The following is a 15,778-nucleotide window of genomic DNA, read 5'->3' as shown; positions in this document are numbered from 1 at the left end:
GCGAATGTGTCGGTGGACAATGGGCTTGCTGCTATTTATGTGGTGTTTTAGTAGGAAGGTTGGGGAGTGGTCACTTAGGGAGTCAGGTAAGGAGCCTGCCAGGTAAGAGTGAGGATCTTTGTTGACTAGGGCCCAATCAAGAATGGTGTGATTATTGGGGTTTTTATTTATCCTGGTTGGGGATTGTATAAGCTGTGAGAAGTCATGGAGATCTAGGTGGAGTGCTGGGGGTTTACTATTGCAGGATATCCAGTTGATGTTAAAGTCACCGAGTATGATGGTTTCTTGGGGTAGGGAGAGATTGGCCCAGTTTAATAGGTTTTTAAGGGGGGTGGGTATATTTTGGCCTGGAGGGAAGTAGCGGCCTATTACGCTGATCGCTTTCTTAGGATTTAATTTTAGCGTAGCATAGAGGATTTCTTCCTTGCCAAGCTGGGGAGCTGACTGGGTGAGAATTTGGATATTGAGGTGATGTTTATACATCAGTGCAACTCCTCCTCCTTTTCTGAATATTCTGTCCTTGCGGAGGATGTTATATCCAGGTGGGAGTATTTCTTCACTTTTGATGTGAGGTTTAAGCCAAGATTCGGTTAGGATAAGAATGTCAGGGGAATACAGGTGTATGTATGCCTGGAGGTCTTGGATTTTGTTACAGATGCTTCTGATGTTAAGAGACATAATGAGGAGGTCTGTTGGCTTTTTATTAAGTGTGATTTGGGTGATAGGGGCGCTATTTGGAGGGGGATTTGTGGAGAGGTTGGAGAAATTGGGGCCAGGGTTAGGGTGCACGTCTCCACTGAGAGTAAGTTTAGAGAGAATGTGGATGATATGTTTTATATATGCAGTGAAATGCTTGTGGTATTTTAAGAATAATTTGCATTCAGATGAGGTGCAGGCTTAGTAATTAGGTAGGTGTGGTGGAAGGAGGCATTTTGGGGTTGGAGTAGTGAAATTGTGTGGTGGGAAATTGAGAGGAGTAGTTGACAGAGTGCAATGGAAGTTGTTGGAGAATTGACTGAAATGTCTTTGTAAGATGCAGTAAATGCTAGAATAGTGCAGCAAAGGATTATAACTGTAGTAGTTAGTGACATGACTGTGTTGGGATTAGGATGTATGATAAGTAGGAAGGATGAGTAGAGGGGTAGAGATTATGGATGGTATGAGTTGATTGGTTGGATATTAGTGGGAGCGGTCTTTTGCTAGATTAAATTCGAGTACAGCAGGGGTAGGAGGGATTTAGGGGTAGGGAGGGGAGCGGAGTGAGCAGAGCGAACGGAGCGGGTTAAAACCTTTGGCAAGGATTGGAGGGTAAGTGGTAAATATAGTCTATTTGGGCTATACTTGATTTCTGTAGCCAAATTCAAACTGTTCCACTGGGAATGACTGTAAAGAAATTATTAGGCAGTGGGAGTAAAGGTGGGGTTGGCTAAAGAGAGTTTCAGGTGGGGACAGCGTTGGTCTGATTGAGTGTGTGCTACCCTACATATAAGGAAAGTTGAACGCATACACTGTTCTTTGCAGGGTAATGTTAATGGGAGTAAGTCAGCAGAAACCCAAGATTACCCAATTAGAAATAAAGATTTAAAGTCCTGCAAGGAAAATGCAGGGGGGGGGGGTCAGGTCCTAGAGTGCAAGTCTCAGAATGGTATTGTGCAAAGTGTCAGGAATACAAAGATATTTAAATGTAAACCTACACAGGGTGCTTGTAAGACACCAGAAGATAAACTTGTAAAGTATCCTGTTTAACTGAGAGGCAGCTTGCAGATAGGTCCAGAGAACAGGAATCAGCACACTGTTGCAGTATAACTCTAAGTAGCTGGTAGGTAGAGTAAATTTAGAGACATACACACATCTAGGACACCACAGTAGTTAAATCCAGCAGGGAATCAAGCTTGAATGCAGAAATGTACCTCTAGCATAGGTACATCATACAAAGGAGTAAATGAAATCTCAAAAACAGGTACACTTCACAAGCATGATACCAAATCTAGAGTGCTGCATGATTCAGATACATTTTTGCAGAATAAGTAATATTTCCATATTCTAGTAATCGGCAGATCATTTTTTAGAAGTTCAACTAATTGCAGTATTTAGAATGTCTTCACTGACAGTAATTTGACACCAGAATTTCAACATGTCTATCAACACAAGTGAGCCTTGAACTTTGTTTGTCTTTTCGGCTTTTCCCGGTTAGGGGTTGCCACAGCGGAACTCTGGTCCGCTAAGGATTGTCAGCTGATTTTTATGGTGCCGAGTTGCCAGCCCGACGCCCAACCTTCAGCGAAGGCATGCCCATTCACGCATGTCTTTTGGAGGCCACTCGACCATGGGGAGGACATGCAGACTCCACACAGAAGGCACTCCAGCTGAGAATTGAACAGGAGAACCTCTTGCTGCGAGGTAACAACGCTACCGCTGTAAGTGAGCCTTGAACTAAATATTCTAAAAAGACATACAAGTTTAAAGCAGGGACCAACAGGGTCATTTATCAACAACCACTAAGTATAATATGAATGCCTAACAATGCATCCCAATAATATTTCTGCTGGTTTGTACAGCTGCACAAATCAACATAAAATGTAGCCAATCCAGGTACTGCAAAATATCCCTTGTACCAAGAACATTTCATCATACAAGATTCTGATATATCTCACTTCACAACTTTGTGGATTTGTATTAGAGACCACCCAATATGAAATTATATAATTTCTCTCATGATTTCTGAGACGCTGAGCAGGAAAGTTGAATGTCATTTCATATGTTTAACTCGTTTGTTTAAAAACTGGTTACATGAAAAAGGACTTTTGCCTGTATAAATAAAAAGAACATTACCATCTATAAATAAAAAAAACATTAATTCCTTTCTACTAATGGAGGTCTGGAAGTTTGTACATTAAGTTCCATTGAGTGAATCATAGGACTTTGAGAAAATCAAGCATGACATACATATGCATTTTATATATATATATATATATATATATATATATAATTTAAGCAAATGTTCATAACTCTAGAACCATAGGTGTCACAAAAGAAATATAAATAGTAAACTGTTCAGCACAAACCAATCATAACAGTAATCAAATTCATTAATTTCCAGGATTTAAACTGCATTTTACAATTCACGGTAACAATTATTATTTTTTTTATATTTTGCTATCAGCTCACAATATCGCATAGCTCTCAACCTCTTAGCACAAAATATCTGGACAAAGCCAAAGATAATGGGGGACAAAGCCCCCAAAATAGGAACACATTTTAAATATTGCTCTTATAAACTTAGAAAGTTGCTAGAATAAAAGGTCTTGTGTTACCACACATTTTATGAAGTATATGATGTCTGAAACTCATATGACTGTCATGTAGTGAATTCAATGCTCACTGATTTGTCACAAAAATCCAGAAAATCACAAATCTTATGAGGAATGGACCAAAAATATGAGGCAAAAGTCTGGAGGTTTTGCAATAATCTGTACAGTTCAGAGGTAACCACTCAAACTATACACATTCTGTCAGCAGTACTTTGTTCATCTAGCTGTGGACTTCCATTATCAATTTAAGCAGTTATGTCTTTATTGCTTGTTTGTTGACAGATGTGAAGAATATCAAAACTGATATAATCTAAATAAACAGTATTCAAACAAGTTTTAATATCTAGTTAATCATACTAGATACAGTTCAAGTGTCAATGCAGTTGTGTTGTTCATCTTTTAAACATTAAGATGAAATCTCTCAATAGTTTATATGTGGCACAGTTTTAAAATTGTTAATATGAATATGAACAGGCAATACTAAATGCCTAGAGGCATTACTAAGATGATCATAGAGAAATTCATGAGATGTCTCTAGAGCTATTGAGTTAAGAAACGAAGAAGTGGTTTCCTTTTCATGCATTTCTAGGGTTATATCTGATACTGTTTTCTGACATTTTGTTTCAGTCTGGAAACCCTTTTCAGACTGAAGACAAGAAAATTCTCAGAAATATCTGTCACCTGATCATTAGCAAGTCTTCCAAAATATTCAAAAGGAGAATTCAGATTTGTTTGACATCTCACAGCATTTTCTGACTTTGTATTCAAAAGCTTTAAAGGTGGATCAGACCAGAGATCATAGCTCTCAACCTCTTAGCATAAAACAAATGGCGAGACAAAGCCCCAAAAATAGGGACACATTTGAAATAATGCTGTTATAAACTAAGAATGTTGCTAGAATAAAAGGTCTTGTGTTACAATACATTTTCTTAATGACATGAAGTCTGAAACTCAAATATATGTCATTCTTAGGAAAGTCAGTCCTCACTGATTTGTCACAAAAATCTAAAAAAACCTTAAATTCTATGAGGAACAGACCAAAAATATGAGGCAAAAACTTGGACATTCTTTGAAAATCTGGACAGTTGAAAAGTATGCCAGAGATTTGAGGTTTGTCTTTTCATCATGATTATGTTCCACTTTTGTGAGGCACAGGGACATTTTCCAGTTAATTTCAATTAGTTCAAGTACCTGCCATGCCATTTTGATAGAGCAGACATATTCATATGTTCATAGGTTCATAGATTAGTACTAGGCTAACTGCCCTTGTGGACTATCTTAAGCCTAGCTAATTACTCCATGTGAGAATCAAACCCTGTAACTTGTGTCTGCAAGGTCTTCTATACCGAGTTTGAAATGTAGTGCTCATCACACAGGTTAATGAAGTGCAAAAAAAGTGTTTATAATCGAAGGTGATGATGATCTTTAATGAAAGGACAGTACTATGTAGTGCTAATATCATTAAGTAACAGTTTATCATTTGAAAGTGATTATGCTAAGTCACAATTTTGCTGTAACTATATTGTTTGCCTGTTTTTTTAAAGGTGCAAATGAATGCTAAAATGAATCAATTAATTAACTGATTCATTCTTGATACCTACTTTTCCCATTCAAAAGTGTGGGGGGAGTTGGATTCAATCCCAGTTAGGAAGGGTTGTTCATTCTGGACATGATGCCAACCTATTGGATGGATTGGCACACTGACTCATGCACCATATGCATACCAAATGGCAATTTAGGGATTCCCCAATGTACTAAATGGTATGCATGTGGGAAGAAACTGGAGCATTCTACCAAAATCAGTCTGGATACAGGGTAGACATGCAAACTCAGCACAGAAAGTACTTGAGCCAGAACCTAAACTTCAGCATTGATAGCCATCATTCCACTGTGCTGCCCATGTGTGCTACAATATTGATATTTTGTCACAGTATTAAAAGTGTTTGTGAACAATAGATCAACTAGTTCTTTGCAGAGGCAAAGGTCCTACACGAGAATGCTAACCTGTGCACAAATGTTCATTAATCCATGTAATTTTTGCTGACTTTACTGCATATTAAAGTGTGTGTGTGTGTGTGTGTGTGTGTGTGTGTGTGTGTGTGCGCGCGCATGTGTGTTTTACATATACACTGTTTTATGGTATCTCCAATAAAGCAATTGAAAATTAAACTCCTAAGCCACATTTCTGAACCAAAAGAATATTTATATATAGTTTAGTATATAATTCATCATATAACAGTAAGTTCAAGGTTTAGTTCACCATACCAATAATGTAGTAGGACACAAATGAAAATATTAGTTAAGTAATGTAAACAGTTGCTGACATTTTACTATAATGTGCTTCGGTTTGCCCCCACACCCAACAAGTGAATTTAATCTGCTGGACGCCACAGAAATAAACTCTAACTAAAGAAGTAGCTACTGGCTCCCTGAGAGATTTCTTCCCTCCTATAAGCCAGTGAAAGTATGTATCGTTATAACTAAGTGTTATACATAACTTGAATAATGTACAAGCTACTGCTAGGTTAGTCAAAGCTTCCTAGTCAAGGTAGCCAGCAGCCAACCCCCCAACCTAATCAATCTCCTTGAAGTATTCCTTCTTGTAACTCCTTTCCTATCTTTTTCTATCTGGTCCATTTCCATCTTTTACTTAGCCTGCCATCACCTATAGAAGCCCTAGCTCTTGCAATTAACTTACTGGCCACTAGGTGGCATCACTCTATAAGCTATTGTATTACATTTTGCTATACTCTTACTAATCCTACCCCTAGGTCATTGTCTCCAGCTTTTTCTCTGACCTTTTACCATCTCTCCTTGTTCCACGTATCCTTTTTCCTGCTACTCTCTACCAAGCCTTAATCTCTTCCTACCAGCTTCATTTTTTCCTCTCACTCTCTCCCTTACAAACTCCCATTCTTCCAAACTTACCTGCTACACTTCTCGGACTTCACTGACTGTCTTCCTTGATAGAACTCTCTCTTGTCTCATCCCGCTCCGTTCGCCCTTCGGGCTCACTCCTCTCCCCTACCCTGCCCCCTATTCCCACCCGCCCCCAGTGCTCCTACATTTAGCCTCCCACAGACCACACCCCTCCAAACTCTGCACCTATCATACTAACCATATAGTTATTACGCCCAACCCCTTTCTCTCTTAACCCACTCAAACCATCTCTAATCACCCCTTCTCCTCTCTCCTATTCTATTACTAATTCTCAACAGTCCTTCTATCTCTTACCCTCAATTTTCTCTATTCAACTCACCATCCTAAGAATGTCTATCTCTATAATTCCCCACAACATTCATATTTTAATGTGGATTTTCTTATTACCACCTCTATCCACCACTTATTTCATTACCTCTTATGAATATTCTCTTAACAATACCCTACCATTACCATCTAAAGACACCTCACCTACTACAGAATTTTCTCCTTACTACCTCCTAAATATCATTTTCAAACCCAGCTACCTATTAGCCAAATATCATCGACTTGCACATATTAAATACTCTAACCTAAAAGCTAGAAAAGTATTTTATTTCTACTGCAAGCCACAACAACCTAAATCTTTAACACCCCTTCAATCTCTATTAGATGGTGACATCCACCCAAACCCTGGCCCTAACAATCCCCCCACCACTACAAATAACTACCAAGACAATTTGATAACCTCTTCACCTACCAAACCTACCAACTCACTCTTAATTGCACATCTAAACATACACAGTATTTGTAACAAAATTGCTCAACTTCATGCCCTCTTACAGGCCCATCCATTTTATATTCTATGTTTATCAGAAACATGGCTAAAACCCACCATTAAAGACAACGAAATCACCCCTCCTGGCTATAATATTATCAGACTTGACCGTACTTCCAAAAAGGGGGGAGGAGTAGCAATCCTCTATAAAAACGAGCTTCAAGTCAGTACACTTAATCTTACTTTACCCACAAACACCAGTGCAGAAATAATTTTCTCCAAACTTCAACTTAATACAAGTAAAGCCATAAACATTATCTGTGTCTATCTTCCCCCAGGGAACAATAGTAATACTGTAGAGTATATTTTCAGCTGGCTTTCTAGTAACATCCCTCAAGAAACCATAATTCTTGGGGACTTCAACATTGATTGGAATTCCTGTACAAATACCAACCCCACCACCCACATTAACCTTTATGGCTTTTCTCAACTTATAGAATCCCCCACCAGAACCAATAAAATCAATAACAAAGCAACCACCTTAGATTGGATACTTACCAACACTCCTCAGCAAACCTACACAACAGGTATCCTTCCAGATGACCTCAGTGACCACTCTCTAACATATATTATCAGACATAAAACCTGCATAATATTCCCTAACACCTTCCGAACAATACGCTCAAAAAAGCATTTTAACCCACAACTTTTCCAAGCAGAACTCGAACAATGTAATTGGACCCCATTAAAAACTCTCCCTCTAAACAATGCAGTGGAATACTTTAATTCTACATTCTTAGCCATCCTGGATCATCACGCTCCAACTCGTTCTATTAGAATCAAAGCCAAACCAGCCCCTTGGCTTACTAACAATACTAAACAAAAAATCCTAGTTAGAAATAAACACTGGACAAAATGGCGTACTACTAAGGCTCCAATAGACCATTAAACCTTTAGACAACATAGAAACAGCACAAAAAGAGCCATCCTGCTAGACAAAAAGAATTATTATCTCCAACTACAGCAAACCTCTCTCAGACAACCAAAAAATTCTGGACTAGTATTAATAATCTTCTCTACCCAGGTCAATTGATCACACCCAATCCTCAGGGTTCTAACCCCAATAATCCAATACAAACTGCTAATTCCTTTAATTCTTTCTTCACAGATACCATCCAAACTCTAGCCAGCCACCTATCACCTGATATATCCAACCTACCCACTTCTTCTGCTATTCTACCCCCTCAATTCCACCCCCAACCTGTGTCTACCTCATATATCTCCTCCCTTCTCCAAAAGTTAAAACCTTCCTCCCCATCAGCAGACAAACTACCGGCAGAATTCTTACAAAAAGGAGCTAAGGCCATTGCCTACCCTATTTCCATTCTAATAAATAGATCTATAAATGAAGGAGATGTCCCATTAATCTGGAAAATCTCTCATATCATCCCACTACACAAAGGGGGAAACTCCAACGACTTCTCCAACTATCGTCCCATAGCTTTATTATCCCCGATAGCCAAAATTATGGAGAAATCCATCCACAAACAAATTCTCAACCACCTCCTCCAAAATAACCTACTTGCTAACTGCCAACATGGCTTCAGACCTTTCCACAGTACCACCACTGCCCTGCTATCATTCTCAAACTACATCAATAACAACCGTAACAACAACTGTCTTTCATCAGCTGTCTTCATTGACCTATCCAAAGCTTTTGACATGGTTAACCACCAACTTCTCCTGCATACACTTAAGTCTCTTTCACTTGATTCTCTATCTTTGAACTGGTTTACATCCTACCTTAATAACCGTCAGCAGGCTGTACTCTGGCACAATGAACTATCTAATCACCTCCCAATCTCCCTCGGTGTCCCACAAGGCTCTATTTTAGGCCCACTCTTATTTTCTATCTTCATTAACAACCTGCAATCTGCTATTCCATACTCCAACTGCATTCAGAATGCAGATGACTCTACCTTAATTTGCTCAGCTGCCTCACCAACTGAACTTCAGTCCCTTACCCAAAAAGCCTTCAGCACTGTAGAACAATGGTTCTCCCACCGCTGCCTCCTTCTCAATCCCAAAAAAACTAAATTGCTACTTTTCAGCCCGACCAAAAAGTCCATCTCTTTACATTTCAACCTCACTTCTAATAATGGTACCCTTATCTCACCTGACCCTACCACTAAACTGCTAGGAATAACAATTGACAACAATCTAAACTTTGATATACACATAAACACTACAATAAAATTAATTAATAAGAAACTGGGATCCCTTTAAGAATCAAACCCTTTCTTACTCCAGAAGCTAGGTCTGCTATAGCTAGAACTCACCTTTTATCCATTCTGCTCTACGTCACTCCCATTTATACTAATATCTCAAAAAACAACCTCAAGAAACTAACAACTTCCTATAATAATATTTCTAGATTTGCTACAGGCTCTCCTTTCAGAACACATCACTGCCTTAATCTTAAACAATTAAACTGGCTAGAATTCCTTAGCCAGCTTCAATTTCACCAGCTCACAATAGCTCATAAGACCCTGTATCAACCTAGCAACACTCCTATACTCTCTAGCCTCATCACACCTTATAACAATCTCAAAAATCTACGTTCCTCAAACAAACTGCTGATTACTACTACTAAATCCAACAACTCAGCAGGTGACTCCTTATTCTCCAACTCTGTAGGAAAACTATGGAATCAACTTCCTTCCGATATCACAGCTCAGACCTCTCTTTTTCTTTTTAAAAAACAACTAAAACCATATCTCAATAATCACTGGCTATGCTCCTGTACTAACCCTGACTAATTCTGCCCCCCCCCCCCCACTTACTTTTCTCACCCTTCCTTCATCTACTACCTATTACAAATTAACAATATATCCTATAGTACACAAATTTTATGTATATATGTAAAAGTTATCTCTGTACCTTAAATAACTAGATTACTATTATACAGTATTAGTTAAAACTTTTGTATTATCTTATATTTTCTTTGATTTCTTTGATAACACTGTACAACTTCTACTCTTTTTGCATCTATTTACTCTGTACAAATACATGGAATTTTTCTCCCCGGGCCTCTACTGGAAATGGACTTGCATCCAGTTAGACTAGCCCAGTCAACAAATGTAAACTGTAAATGTAAATGCAGTATACTTTAACCAACTTAAGAGTAGGTTAGAATTGAAAAAAAAAATAAAAACCTTTTATTTCTTCTATTTTTTATATTATTTTAAGAATTTCTTTAGCTAACATGTTATGCTAAAATTATACTGCTTTTATGGTACAATCATTGCTGTATGAAACTGTTTTGATGTTATTCTCTATTAAATTGTAAGTTTTTTCCTTGGAGCTTTTCTCCCCGGGCCTCTACTGAAAATGGACATGTATCCAGTTAGACTAGCCCGGTCAACAAATGTAAAATAAAAATAAAAATAAAAATAAATAAATAAATAAAAGGTAGGGAGGTAGTGCATTCAGTTGCAGACAAACAGTCAAAGAATCTTTTGGATTTTAAGGTTCTCCATTATGAGCTTGGTCTTCCACATTCTCGTGGAGAAAAGGACCCCTGTACCCCCACTTAATTACAGCTATCCGTGAGGATGCAAAACCTTGGAGAAAGTTCATTCATTGTTTTTTTCCATAAATGCTTTATTCTACACAGGGGTCTGGGGTGCAACAGTCTATGTCATCAAGCAGTAGACATAAGGCAAATAATCTTTTCTGGAAGGGACACCAGAAGATTCACATGCATGCTTACATGCAAACTGCACATACACTTACAGGTAATTTACAGGATTGTCAATTCACTTACTGGTACATCTTTGAACTGCAGGAAGAAACTGGAGACCTCAAATACAGTCTGAGTAGATACAGGGAAATAACATGCAGACTCACAATTTCCATAGTCCAATAGCTCCATTTCATTAACTGGCCCTGATCAAATGCGCTTCTGCAAAGGAAGTCATCAAGCAGATGAGCGAATCAACGTGGAACATTTACATTACTGGTGGAATGTTACCAAAGCAAGTCATTTTTGGAGTGTATACTATTATTTTGTATTATTTTTACTTGATATAGTGCTTCAACCTGAATGAATAGCTGTTGGGTAATGTCATAGGCATTGATATAAAATGGCCTCTGTAAAATTGCCCTCCTTTCTATAGTACAAAGGCTTATCATACACAGGATAACACTGTATCCATATCCAAACTGCCATCTTAGTGTCAGTGATTGCATGATAATACAAGAGGGTTAGTACAGAATGGGGTGAAGGTGATAAAAAGGAAAGAGGTGGGGAAGAGTGCAGATCCTGTTAGTGAATATTATACATAACTGGGCCTGGTTACAACCCTCTGTTATCTCATATCAACATGTATGCTCCTGTGTTGCATTTTCATGAGTGCTCCATTATCTAATAAGAGAGATACATGAGTTTTTCATTATATGTAAATCAGAATAGGGTAAGAAATTGTACCTTTCAAATATGAGAGACAGAATGACAAAAGTAGTAAAACAGAGCAGCACTGCAAAAACAGCAGTGTATGCTATGCCTTCATTTTTTCTGAAATTAATAGATGTTTTTTAGTTCTTTGGATAATTTATTATGTTAAGTAAAATGTTATTCAAAAAGTGACCTTCTGTGTCTTTTGAAAAAAAAATCACCTAAATGTTATTATTAGCTGTAAAAAAGCTATGGAATCTGAAAGAATGGAAATTTACTTTGGGGTTGTTTTCTTTAAAGCTTTTGTTTGGGAATTTAGTTTAGTTGCATTCATATTTTAGCTTTCAACTTGCATCGTCTCTAAAAGAAAAGGGATGTGCTGTGAAATCCATTGTTTTTTCATTGGATAATGATTTTGCTATGGTCCATGCATGATCAAGGTAAAGCAGCTAGTTTCATAGGTTTAGTGAATGTTTCCATTATAGTGATGTTAGATGACTGCATCAGTCAGAAACAATTTGTAGCACATCTGACAATGGTTTTCTTAATCCCCATGAGCAGCAATGCAGGGAATAAACATCAGTGAGGGCAGAACCAGAAGTTCTGCATAGAAGGTAAGAAATAGAAAATGCAGAGTTGGACAATATTGAACAAAAGTAGCTGAAAATAAATGAAGAACAGCACAAATCAAACATACCCACAACTCCACACACACACACACACACACACACACACACACACACACACACACACACACACACACACACACACACACACACACACACACGTTATAACACTAAAGTACCATCTTCACTACATTCCTGTGAGGAGCAAACTCTCATTCTCCATATGTTGGGGAACTTCCCACTCACCTGAATACAACTACTTCTGAGTTATGTGTATTTTAAGAAAAAGCACAAATCATTTAATTGGTACGTCATTTTTGCAACATGTTCCACAGCATGCACTCCATTACACTTATTTCCTGGTCCAGCCCATCAAGTTGGTATCAGTGCTCCCATGCATTTTCCAAACCATCAGCCTTAAACTCCCTTCATCTCATGTTTAAAATATGTTGCATGGTCCACACTTGGGCATTGTCTCTTAAACGAGAAACATTCAGATTTTCAAATGCCAATCAAGTCAGTCGAACTCAAATCTGTTAGTAAAAAATTGTTTTAAATGGAGTCAAGTTGTTTACAACCTCCATTGGTCTAGGATATTATTTTTTATAATCACTACTTCTTCATATCAAAGAAAATAAATAGCAAAGACTACAAACTCTGCCTGTTCTGTTGACCTTTTTCTCAGTAAGTGTAAACAGTAGAACGTGTTCAACACTGCCCTGATCTCCGTCTTGTCTTTATATTACTAAAGCTGGAGCTCTACTGAAAGATACACAAAAGGATTATGATGAAAAGAGTGGCATCTTGTTTTATCTTGTGGAGCATTACTAGGCATACATTCTCACTCCAAGAAGTCTCAGAAAACACCACTCTTAGTTAACATAGTTTAATAGTCGTTGATCATGCAACCATTTATGCACATACCTTGAAACACAAATTGCTCCATATCTCCAAGTTTGCTGATCATGTTTTTGTGCTGACTCAGTAATGTCTTCCATTTCTCTTCATTACCATCCTCACAGCCTTCAGCAATCACCAGTTTTATTTGTTTCATATACATTGGGAGTAAAACTGGACAGCGTGCTATTAAGGAACCTAATTGCAGAAAAAAAAATTTAAAAAATGGTAATAAAAATGTGTTGTTTACATTTTTTTACTTCTATAAACATTTATTTGTTTGCTTTTATTTCCTGGCTGAAAAAATATCCCTGCCCTAGGCAATATAAGCATGGTAGGTACTATTCAATGTCCCACTAAGCTGAGCACACAAAAAGTATACATTAAAACATGTTCAGTGATTATAACGCATATTTCAATAATCCTTAGCAGCCATTATTGAGTATATACAGAGTTTTCAGAGTCATGTTGGGTGTGTTAAGTACCATACATTGCAAAAGTGGATAAAACTGTTTTGAGTAGGGCTGCCTTGCTGGAACTCTGGTTTTAGCATTTTATTACTTTTCATGCTAAGCATGCCAAGAAGAATGCAGGTTTTGACATAAATTCTAATAACTCTAGCAGCCAGTGATTACACCATAGTGAATGGCAGCATAAACTGAAAGTTAGATTACAAATTTAAGAATAGTATTCATACTTTCCAAACATTTAGGCTTTATTTTAACATCTATATTCCTTGCCATTGTAACATTACTTTGTCAGATAAATGCTGTAAGACTGCCCATGGTAGCACTTAATAAACCTTACTCATTTTATTTAGTTTTATTTATTGACATTTGATTATCAGGAAAGTCTGACTTGGTAGGAGCCAATTTTCAGAGGATGCCCAAGGAGAAAAGCTCCAAAGTACTACAAAACATTTTTAATAATGACATTAATATTACAGTTTTTAAAATAGTACAAAGACAAATACAGTTTAAATAATTCTAACAAATTAGACAATATGAAAGGTTTAAAATAGATACAAGTTATATGGCAATGATTTCATAGTTAGAGAAAGAATAGTTAGAGAAATTTTAGCCAGTTTGTAGAGAAATTCAAGGCACTTTAGTATAATACAAACAGGAACTGCAATATGAAGTGAGATAAAAGCAGGCTTATGGTAAAGAAGTGAGTGAAGAAGGGATAGTAAGGAGTTATAAGTATGAATATGTATTTGTTCACATTCAGGGATATAGTTTATCCTGATGTTGAACAAGAATAGAGACAGCTTTTGGCTAGGACGTCTTTCAGACCTTGGCAACATGGTACAAGTACAGACAATGCTCAGCAGATTTACTAGAGTTGTGGACAGACAGGAGTTTTTGGTTACTGGATTGTAATGACCAGTTAGGAACATAGGTGTGTTGAATGTTATTTTGTGGTGGGCAAGCAGATGGATTCTATATAACTTTATAGGTGGTAAAAAGCTGTACGTATGTCAGTTGATGGGGTACTTCTAACCAATTTAAACTTTTTAGTGGTATATGGTGGTGGGTTCTGAAAGGGGTATTTGCTGCAAATTTAGCAACTTTGTTATGGCATTGTTTAGGTTTCAATTTTTGTGATGCCTGGATGTTAGTAAAGATAGGAGCACCATAACGAATGTAGGGAGAAGAGAAGCAGTTACAGTTGTAGCTGTAGTTGTGTCAGTAAAAACGTTTTTGACTCTATAAACCATCCCTAGTTTTTGATGAGTTTTTCTTATGCAATTTTGTTTATGCAAGTCGAATTTAAGATTGTCATCCACTATCATCCCTAATAATTTGCTATGAGAAGTGACTTCAGTGGTTGTATTATCAAGGAAGAGGACTTTAAATTTTGTTTTTTCATAGGAGAGGGATTTGGAGGAAAAAATGTTGTAGTCTGTTTTTTTTAGGGTTAAGCATGAGTTGTGAGTTACAAAGTCATTCTTCAGTTGTTGTTAAAGCTTTCTGAGTAATTTTTTTGAGGTGTGCCACATTGACAGATATGCAAATTAGTGTGGAGTTATCTGCGTATTGTATTATGGAAACCTGTTGTATAGATGTGTGGAGGGTGGTGGAGAGAATGTTAAAGAGGATGGGACCAAGGATAGAGCCTTGTCGTACACCGGTGGTGGCTGGGAGGTATGGATAGGGGATGAAATACCGTTTTTACTGACTGATACCTATTGGATAGGTAGCTTTTGAGCCATAGAAGGGTGGGCTGTGAGAGACCTAATGAGGACATTTGAAATAGAAGTTTGCTGTGACAAACTGTGTCAAAGTCTTTAGACAAGTCTAGAAATAAGGAGGAGACTACTTTGCCATTATCTCTAGCTTTATTTACAGTATCTATATAGATTAGAAGTGCAGTGTTAGTACTATGGGAAGGATGGAAGCCATGTTGTGTGGAAGATAGGAATTCTTCATGCAGGAGATACTTTAGCAATTATTTCTGAATACATTTTTCAAGTATTTTGGAGAAGGGGATAAGATTGCTATAGGTCTAAGGGCTCTTAACAAAGAATATACAAAAACAAGCAAATAATTCAAACAACAAAGATTTGTAACAAAGACTATACAAAAAACAAGCAAACAATATGGAAAAATAGAAGTTATGTACTTACCACAACGTTCCATGTGAGTTGTTTATCTCGCCTTTATTCTCACTGATGGGTTGGAGCCGATCCTCGGCTCTGACACAGCCGATAGCAAGCTCAAGGTTTGCCAGTAGCTCGAGACCAGCCCCTTATCCCACCATGCACTGCTATAATTACCTCAGATCTTGT

The 15,778-nt window shown here is 37.5% G+C and overlaps 1 protein-coding gene across 2 annotated transcripts in view; it reads right to left on the bottom strand.

The window, feature by feature from the left end:
• The window catches only part of LOC122806973, a 362,457-nt gene that overhangs the window by 53,604 nt on the left and 293,075 nt on the right, over positions 1-15,778 (bottom strand). For both annotated transcript variants that reach the window (XM_044077830.1, XM_044077831.1), the window contains one exon: positions 13,015-13,185. In XM_044077830.1, the coding sequence (XP_043933765.1) occupies positions 13,015-13,185 (171 nt within the window). The remainder of the gene's footprint in view (positions 1-13,014; positions 13,186-15,778) is intronic.

The sequence above is a fragment of the Protopterus annectens genome, chromosome 7.part0, assembly GCF_019279795.1.
Source record: "Protopterus annectens isolate FY-2018-M chromosome 7.part0, PAN1.0, whole genome shotgun sequence".
Classification (NCBI taxonomy): domain Eukaryota; kingdom Metazoa; phylum Chordata; order Ceratodontiformes; family Protopteridae; genus Protopterus; species Protopterus annectens.
This window is presented reverse-complemented; position numbering and strand designations above follow the sequence as displayed.